The sequence below is a fragment of the Alligator sinensis genome, unplaced genomic scaffold (assembly GCF_000455745.1).
Source record: "Alligator sinensis unplaced genomic scaffold, ASM45574v1 scaffold308_2, whole genome shotgun sequence".
Classification (NCBI taxonomy): domain Eukaryota; kingdom Metazoa; phylum Chordata; order Crocodylia; family Alligatoridae; genus Alligator; species Alligator sinensis.
In genome coordinates this window covers 1,816,875-1,826,087 of record NW_005842082.1, presented here as the reverse complement: position 1 = coordinate 1,826,087, position 9,213 = coordinate 1,816,875, and the positions used below count along the sequence as shown (strand labels likewise).

The 9,213-nt window shown below is 41.7% G+C and overlaps 1 protein-coding gene across 1 annotated transcript in view; it reads left to right on the top strand.

Annotated features, from left to right (window-relative positions):
- Window positions 1-9,213, top strand: part of ALDH1A1 (aldehyde dehydrogenase 1 family member A1) — a 54,474-nt gene that overhangs the window by 26,990 nt on the left and 18,271 nt on the right. Inside the window, exons 6-10 of the mRNA XM_014520064.2 lie at window positions 1,370-1,499; window positions 2,547-2,608; window positions 5,203-5,331; window positions 7,760-7,873; window positions 8,707-8,809. Coding sequence (XP_014375550.1) covers window positions 1,370-1,499; window positions 2,547-2,608; window positions 5,203-5,331; window positions 7,760-7,873; window positions 8,707-8,809 — 538 coding nt within the window. The remainder of the gene's footprint in view (window positions 1-1,369; window positions 1,500-2,546; window positions 2,609-5,202; window positions 5,332-7,759; window positions 7,874-8,706; window positions 8,810-9,213) is intronic.

Genomic DNA, 9,213 nt, shown 5'->3' with positions numbered 1-9,213 from the left:
CACGGGGGGGGGGGGGGACAGTGGGTTGGGAGGGTGAGGCACTGCCAGCACCAGGGGTCTGTGGGTCAGGAGCGAAGGGAACCAGCGGGGATGGGGGTGGGGCCGCGGGTTGGGACTGAGGGGCACCAGCATGGCCCAGGGGAGCAGGGTACTGCTCTTTGGAGATGAGATGCACTGGCATGGCTGGGGTCTGCAGGTCTGTAGTGAGGGGCAGCAGCAGGGCTTAGGGGGTGGGGGCTGTGGCTTGGGAGGTAAGGGCAACATAATGGGCAGGGGCAGGACACCAGCATATTACGCCCCCCCCCCACCTGTGAGTGGGGTCATATACCCCTATACCCCATATAATTGATATACACCTCCCCCCCTTCCACCCATGTGACAGATGTCCTCTTTTTTGGAACTGGAAATATGGTAACCCTCTACTAAGAGGTAGAGTGATTACACCTTAGTATAGCAAGTATGTTTCTGTCTTTGGTACCTGGCAAACATCTTTAAAAATGTTAGCTATAAAGAAAGGACAGGGAGGAAGAGGAGGAGGAAGAAAATGAAAGGTGTAGAGTGGCTATACCTTAGTGTAACATAAACTGGGTAACATTGCCCTGGAGTGGTGTAACTTTGAGGTGCAGTAATGCTTAAAACAAGTTTCAGGTAATATGAGGACAATTCAGGTGTGAAGACCTCCATTAGCTGGCCAAAATTACTGTGCAACAAGGCCCTTATTCACTCATTGTCTAGACAACCAATAAAGGGCAATCCATTGTTTAAGTGGTGTTTATTTTTTCTATATTGAAATACTCTCCATCAAAGTCTCATCATGGGCACAGGCCTCTGATCTGCAAATGAAAAGTCTTCTAATCTCTATTCTGCCCTTTGAAACTTCCAAAATAGAATCCTGCTCACCTTATTTGTAGATCATTCATTTTTTCACAAGACATGAAAACTAGTATCCTAGGATAGTGGGAAGAGTATAGAGGAGACCACTGGCTCTCCTTTAGAGGACTCAACAAAAGGAAGCACATTGAAAATGGTCACTGGCTTCATTTATATCAACTGAGCCATAAGAATCTGTCTGTAGATCTAACTTCTATATACTCAGACTTACTCAGCTAACAAAAATCCAGATGTTTTCCAGAATCTGCATCGTTTTAAACACACCATGAACACATTATCTGCATAGATCACTGAGAGTAAAACCATATAGACATTTGCAGATTGCAGATTGATTTTGCTCTGGGTAGGTATTCTTCAGAAAGTGAGTCTTTGAAGATGTGAACTATATTGTTTAGTCAACCAAAAGCAATGTAAGAAAAGATAGATATTCAGATATGTATTAATATTCATGACTCATTTTTAATTTGCTTTCTTCAAGACCATGGAATCCATTGATGGTGGAAAACTCTTTTCCTCTTCCTACCTGATGGATTTGGGAGCCTGTATTAAAACTCTACGCTACTGTGCAGGCTGGGCTGATAAAATTCAAGGTCGTACCATCCCAATGGGTGAGTAGTACTGAGACAATCTTCTCAAGCATGGAACTTATTTAAGTATGATGAACCTTTGAACTATCTTTTTCTAAAATTTATGTAGCATGGAAAATAGCTCACCTTGGGAAAGATTTCAGATAAACATTAATAATATGAGTCAGTTAAGGCTTACCAGATATCCCTTTTTACACACTTGGCACAGTTAGTATGGCTTATTTATGTATTTGGCAGATATTCAACTTTAAAAAAGTATAATTTATTGACTAGAAAGAGGTTAGGCTCTATATAAAAATAAATATGAAGGTTTAATTTTAATAAGCAATGTTAGTAGTAGAGTTTACATAGTGTTATGGCATTATAAACTGGATGTTAAAAAAGAGACTTTGGCTCAACAGATGATAAGGCCAAGACCAAAAGAAAGTGAAGCGGCATACTAGTCATGGATTTAATTTGAAGGTGGTTTAGGAAGAGTGACTGAGGGATGTGGAAGAAATTCACTTAATTTTGTTCAAACCACATTCAGTTAGGCCCCAGTCAAAAAGCCACTTTTTGACTGGCTTGCCTTCTCTCAGAAAGAAGAAGATGTAATGATGGAGGATTGTATTGTATGTATAAATTGTATTTATCTTCAAGCTTTTGGGCGCACACACCCTTCATCAGACACAGGAGAGAGCAGAGATTGTAAAAGTTATCCTAGGTAGAAATGCAAATTTAGGATTGTTGGTAGCTTTTAAAAACATACATTAAGAAAAAGAAGGAATAAAAAAACTGTTCAGTAAGTATGATTTAGTCAACATATGAATAAGTCTTTCCAGAATAGAGACAGAATCAGATCTACCACTGGGAAACATTTTGAATGGGGCAGAATCAAACCTTCAAGCATGTGGAAAAAAATCAAGATTGAATCCAGATGTGTTTTTGTTGTGGTTGCTTACTTGAAATATTGCAAATACCATTTGTAAGTATGATTGTTTGAGGCTGTTTGGTACCTAAATCTGTTATCTTTTTGCTCTACTCTCTCACAAATGTTTTTGTCTGAATGTGCTTTTTTTTCCTTGTTAGATGGAAATTTTTTCACATTTACAAGACATGAACCAATTGGTGTATGTGGCCAAATTATTCCTGTAAGTTGGAACCATTCACATATAATAAAGATGTTTAAATTCATTTAGCAAAATTATGTTTCCATGAATAGATAAATGAATTTTTAACCACCGGCATCTTTTTCCTCAGTCCAAAGTATGGTTTCACATCCTGATCCTGAGTGTTGTTCCAGGTCTTGAAGGTTCACTGAAACTGGGAGATATTTGCCACCTAACTAACTTTTTGGATCAGAAATATGGGGTCAACTTATACCAGCACCTGTGTGCCCTCACTGCTGGCCGGGCACCCGGGGGGTGGACACATGCCACAGCATCACTCGCAGGGGACAGGGCTGGGCTCAACACAGCCCCATCCCCTGTGGGTGGCACTGCCTGGGCCAGCTGAGCACTGGGCCTGGCACCGCTCACAGGGGATGAAACCACACCAGCCAAGTGCCAAGCCTGTCCCTGTCTCCTGCGAGCAGCGCTGCCAAGTGCTGAGCCCAGCCCTATCCCCTGAGACCAGTGCCAGGATCAGCACTTGGCTCATGCAGCTGGGCTCTGAGCTCATCAGTGTCACTTGCAGTGACAGGGACAGGCTTGGTACTCAGCAGGCATGGCCCAGGCAGCACAGCTTGCAGGGAATGGGGCCACACCAGCTGAGCACCAAACCTGGCCCCCTCCTCTATGAGCAGTGCTGGGCTCGGCACTGAACTGGCACACCCCCATCTCCTGTGTGCGGTGCTGCCAGGGCTGTGCCAGCCAAGTGCCGAGCCTGGCCACACCAGTCAAGTGCTAAGCCTAGTGACGCTCACAAAGGCCAGTGATATAGTGTATAAGTCAATGTTGAATTTTAAGAGTTAAAAATTGGGTTTCAAAACTCAACGTATACACTGTGAAATATGGTTTCTAATGACTGATCAACTGAATGATTCTGGAAGTCACAAGAATTATTTTCCTAGTTCTTCCATTTACCTGTGTTATGTAATGATTTCAAGCAAATGGCTCAAGTAAAATTAGACAGTGGGTGTGCCTATACATGCTTTTACACACACCTAAACTTAATGCACATTTGCCTAATGTGCCTTAAGGTGATTTAGGCGTGCATCTACATATGCACATGCTAAAGTGCATTTAAGGCACTGTGTGGACTGTCTTAGGACTAAAGTCAGTCCCAAGTCAGTTGATATACACAGCATTAATGTTTTTAGCACGTCTACGTGTGCATCGAGGTGCTTTAGCTATTCCCACCTGAATTTGATACCTGCTTTTGCAGCTATCAAATTTAGGTGTGAATTAACCTAAAATCACCATTTTTACAGTGCATTAAGGGCACACGTGTAGACTTGTGCCCTTAATGTGCCTTAAATTGGGCTAAAGTTCCTTAAATTGGCATGTGTAGATGTGCGCAGTAAATTCTTCATAATTTTGTATACCTTGGGGTCTTGAGTGCCCAATTGGAAACATTTTGGATTAAATCCTATATCATTTTACATGCCTGTGTGATATATATGAAACCATGTAACTCCAGTTTATAGCATTTATGAGGTGTTAGCAATTCAGCTTCTGGTGTGCAAATATGCATAAGCCCAGTTAACATGCTCAGTAGGGTTGTGTGCTGGCCAGCAGGTAACAATCACAGCTAATTGCACGCCTAGTGCTGGGTAAATCCCCAAATTTTACTCATAGAAAAACTATGACTAGTAAGAGGAGAAACAGAGCCCTCCCACTGTTAGTTCAATAGTCTAGTTCTTAGGGCGCTTGTGTAGAGAGGATGAAACTCAGGGTATGGACAGGAGTTCATTTTTAGTGGTGGAAATTTCTCAGAATTTCTGAGAAACTTCCACTGTTTGAAATCTTTCTGAGAGAGGGAGCTCTACAGACATTTGGCCTACAGCTTCCCCCTTTCCTATGCTCCTTATACTTCCCCAGACAAGGGCCATTTCAGTCTGGGGAAGGCATAAGGAAAGCTGGTGCACTGCTTGACTCCGGCCAGTCACAGAGACAGAGTACATGTTAAACCTGCCGAAGAAGTACATATCAAACAGTACAGCTTTTCAACACCACCAGCAACAGGAATGAGTGACTATGTCATTATCCGTCTTTGCTGATTGTGGTATTGAGACAGATGGTGGTTAGCCTGAATATATTTCCTGTTCATTATGAAATGCTACTAGGTGTCTTTCCAGACATGTGGAACAAGTGAGAAGGCAAATGAATCCACTCACCTTGCAGACTAGATTGAGGGCATCAGTAGGGTGCCCATGAGAGCCATTTGGTGAGATGTGGGGTGATCATGTACTAGCCTGTCTCCTTAAGTACAATGGTTCAGAGATAAGATGGACTCTGCTAAAGAAGGAAATAGCAAAATTCATCAGTTTTACCATCAATCTGGCTTCACAGTTTCAGCTTCATGTCAGCTCCAACTGCCAGTTTGGATTCACTGAAATCAGCTACACCCATATCACTGGGTTTTGCACAGTCCTGTATATGGGCTTCTGTTCAAAGTGTCTGCACAAAGAAACCCACAGAGTCCAACAGCCTGTACTATTGTCCTAGGGAAACAAAATGCTATAAAGTGATATGTTAGAAAATAAATAAAAACTGGATAAAAGTCCTCCTCATCTGTCTTTTAGTGGAACTTCCCGTTGGTTATGTTCACTTGGAAGATTGCCCCAGCCCTTTGCTGTGGAAACACAGTGGTTGTCAAACCAGCAGAACAAACTCCACTGACTGCTATTTACATGGGCTCTTTAATTAAAGAGGTAAGTGTGCCATACTAGAGCTATTGCTGTTTACTAAGGAGGCAAGTTAAGGAATGTAAGGAAATACTTTGTCTCTTAGTACATTTTGGTAGAAAGAGCTAATCGGCCCTGTACTAATACAGCTCATAGCATAGCCTTGTACTATGGAACTTACTTAACTGTGAATCTGCAAAGCAAGGGTAAAAAGCCTACATATCTTTCACCTTAGCCTTCTCAAAAAAAAAATTCTCGCACACAAACACACACACACACAGAGTAGCAACGTAGCAAACTACATTTCTTGGCAATGACTGTGTATTACAAAAGCATCATAACTTTCAAAGGAAAAACAAAGAATTCAAAGCAAAGCATTTAGAAGTGGGTGGCTTTGCCCAGACACACATTTTGTTCACCTGAGTTTATGATTAATCAAAAGCTGTAAAGTTAAACAGCTTCTCACAATACAGTGTCTCGAGAGAGTACAACTGCTGTAGTTCTGAATGTTTGAAGTACAGTAGTTTATAACATTCCATAGATTTAAAAGTAAAGTTGACTGGGGTTCAAGGTTAGCAAAGACACCAGAGAAAGAGCAGTGAATCAGTTAAACAGGTTTTTGCTCTGCCAGAGGAATCAACATAAGCAAACAAAAAGCTTTAAATAGGTATGGTTAATCCACTAATGTCAACAATCACTAGCCCAGTAATTAGCTATGTCAATAATCACCAGTCCAAAGTACTAACGCACTGACTCAACATATTTTTTTCTGTTCTGCTTCATAACAATGACTAATCAGAAATACAGTAATCAAATAGGTATAGGATATGGTACACTTGGGGAAAACAATGTAATGAAACGGTAAACAAGAAATGATAGTTCGATTGGAAAATGAAGTTCAAGAAACATTACCTTAGATCTGTTTTGGCTCTGATGAAGTAGCTACTTTAATAATCCATCTTTCTATTCAGACTAACATTTTTTCTGCCATTAAGATTTGGTGTTATTCTGCAACTATGATAACTAGTCTGATACTACAAAGTTCCTATACAGAGATGAGTAAAAAAGTATAACATCATTTGTCATTACATTTTGATTTTTTTATTTTAATTTTTCTTCCCTACCCCTCCCCGCCCTTTATCCAAATTTCAGCTGCTCCAGTATAGTTGAATATGAATTTTAAATGTCCAGGTTGAATGTCTTTAATGAATACACAGTGCATTTTTAGAGGGTGTTGGTTGTAGCCATGTTGGTCACTTTTCAAGGTGCTAATTAATAACCATACAAGTATATGAATGGTTATTAAGGAGAAAGGAAATAAGTAGGCAAAGTCACAGGGAATGAATTAAATAGCCTTACTGAGTCTGAAAAAAAAACCTGACCAGTTTATTTATTATTATTTATTTCTACAGAGGAGAGACGAGCATTCAAATTAATACTGTATCATCAATTGACAATAACACTGAAACATTACAGCAGAGTTGCCCCCACTCCAACTCCCTAAAAGAGTGTCTGTAATAAAAAGGACACAAAGCAAAAAAGAAATAAATACCAAGTAGAAATAGGGAACCTCTTTGACTAGGGGTGGGAAAGACTTTGGCTGATTGGGGAAAGGTTGCTGGTGGTCTATATAAGAGAAAATATGGGTGCGTCTACACAAGATGTTTTACTCAAGATTACAGCCAATTACTGCCCAGTAAACATCACCATCTACATGTGCAGACACTAACTGTGCAGCAATTAGCTCTACTCATGAGTAATACAAGTAGTAAATTTACTCTCAGTTTTTTACTACACAGTAGCACACATGTAGATGCCTGACTAGTGCCAGCTCCACAGTCACAGGGCCAGGTCTCTGGGAGATTACTCTCTCCCAGTGCTGGCCCCAAGACCACATAGCTGGTGCTGGGAGATAAGGACCTCTCAGCCTGGGCCCCATGACTGTAGAGCTTGGGCTGGGAGACAAGCTTCTCCCTGTGCCAGCCCCGTGATCACAGAGCAGGGGCTGGGAACTCCCTGCTGCCCGGGCAGCGGGACATTGTCCCCACCTGGGAACTGGTGGTGGCACCTGCCCTGGTTGCAGGCAGCTCCTCGGGGCAGAGAGCAATGTCCCAGCCCCAACTAGGAGACAGCTGTTTCCTGGCCCTGTGCTCTCTGCCAGCCCCTGAGCTAGAACAAGGGGAAGTCTAAAGCTTTCCCTGGTTGTTGCTGGGGTCGATGCAGGGCTGGCAGGGGTGGGAGCAGATTGCTGCCATGAGGAGCAAATCTGCTACTGAGTCCCTATACAGGTACATGCATGCCCAGGAGAGTTTATTCTAGAGTAATTTACTGGAGAGTAAACTGCTTCCTAAGATTATCTGCACATGTACATGCACCCTCTGTGTAAGAGAAAGGGAAATAATCTTCTAGTCTTAATTGTTTCTTCAGAAGATGGTTTTTTTTTTCTCCTATTCAGGCAGGATTTCCACCTGGGGTAGTAAATATTGTGCCAGGTTATGGACCTACTGCGGGATCAGCAATTTCTCACCACATGGACATAGATAAAGTGTCTTTCACAGGCTCCACAGAGGTATTATAATGAATGCAAGTAATTATAAACTGGAATTCTCTGAACCCTCTGATTCTGAGTAATGATTTAGTGTGTAGCTTGTTTTTACATAATTATTTAAACTTTTTCTAGCCTGTTTTGTCAAACAAAAGTCTGTTTAATGATTTGTTGGTTATTATAAAATCCCAACATATCTGAACAGTGTTTGTATTATAGGAAGGCCCCCTTAAACAAAGGAAGCCAATGAGATGCAGTGGCTTCTAAGTTAGCAGCACTGTTTCAAGCATTTAAAAAAAATGTTTGGTTTGGTTTTGCTTAATAGTTTTATTTTTGCAATCTTGAAAATTCAACAAGCTGTGCTTTATTTAATTTAATAACCACCACCACATTCCTAATGATTACCCAGATGATTCGTTGGCATATGCTTAACTTTGGGCGTGCCTATACATGCAGTACTGCACAAGTCTACACTTGGTACTGCGCAGTCCTGGCAATGCACAGGTAGTTTCCAACCCTACTGGGCAGAAGAGCAAGCTACTATGCAGTAGCTTGTTGCTACTGCTTAGTAGCAGCAGCATCACAGTTAATGCCCACCAACACTACATGGACACAGCAATGAGCTACATCTCTGTAGCTCATCCTTACAGCGATGTAGCATCTCACGTGCGCTTGCCATTTATGTACCTGAATGATCTTAATGCAGTCAATGGGACTACTCACATGTGTAAAATAAAGCTTATGTCAAAGTCTTTTCACTGGGTTTTGGTGGAAGATCAGTGAAGGCATCTTGCTACCACTCCAGAGGTGTGAATTTGAGCATTGTAAATAAAATTGTCATTTGTGTTATATTTTAGGTTGGCAAACTGATCAAAGCAGCTGCTGGGAGGAGTAATCTAAAGAGAGTCACCTTGGAACTTGGCGGGAAAAGTCCTAATATTATATTTGCAGATGCAGACTGTTAGTAGTGCCATTTATCCTTTTGTTATATTAACTTTCTTCTTTTACAAGTCATGGAGGTTAGACCATCTGCCCAGATGGGGTGTGGGGTTTTTTTGCTTGTTTTTTTTCATTTTTTCCCATATATACAATGCTTTGCCTCCAGCTAAGACATGTTGGTGATTCTTTTCCAATGTAGTCAGGCAAGAATCTTTTTAACTATGTCATAAAGACATTCAGGGCCCCCTCTAACTTATGGTGCTTTACTTAAAGTGCCAAGAGTTAGAGTCCCCTCTCCAAACATGACCCAACAGATGTTCACCTGCTGGGTCAGTGGGTGGGAGGGAACAAGTCTGTCTGCATTGGCCCTAGCCAACAGGCAAGGGCACTCCAGCAGCCTCTAAGGAGGCTGGCGAACCCCCTCT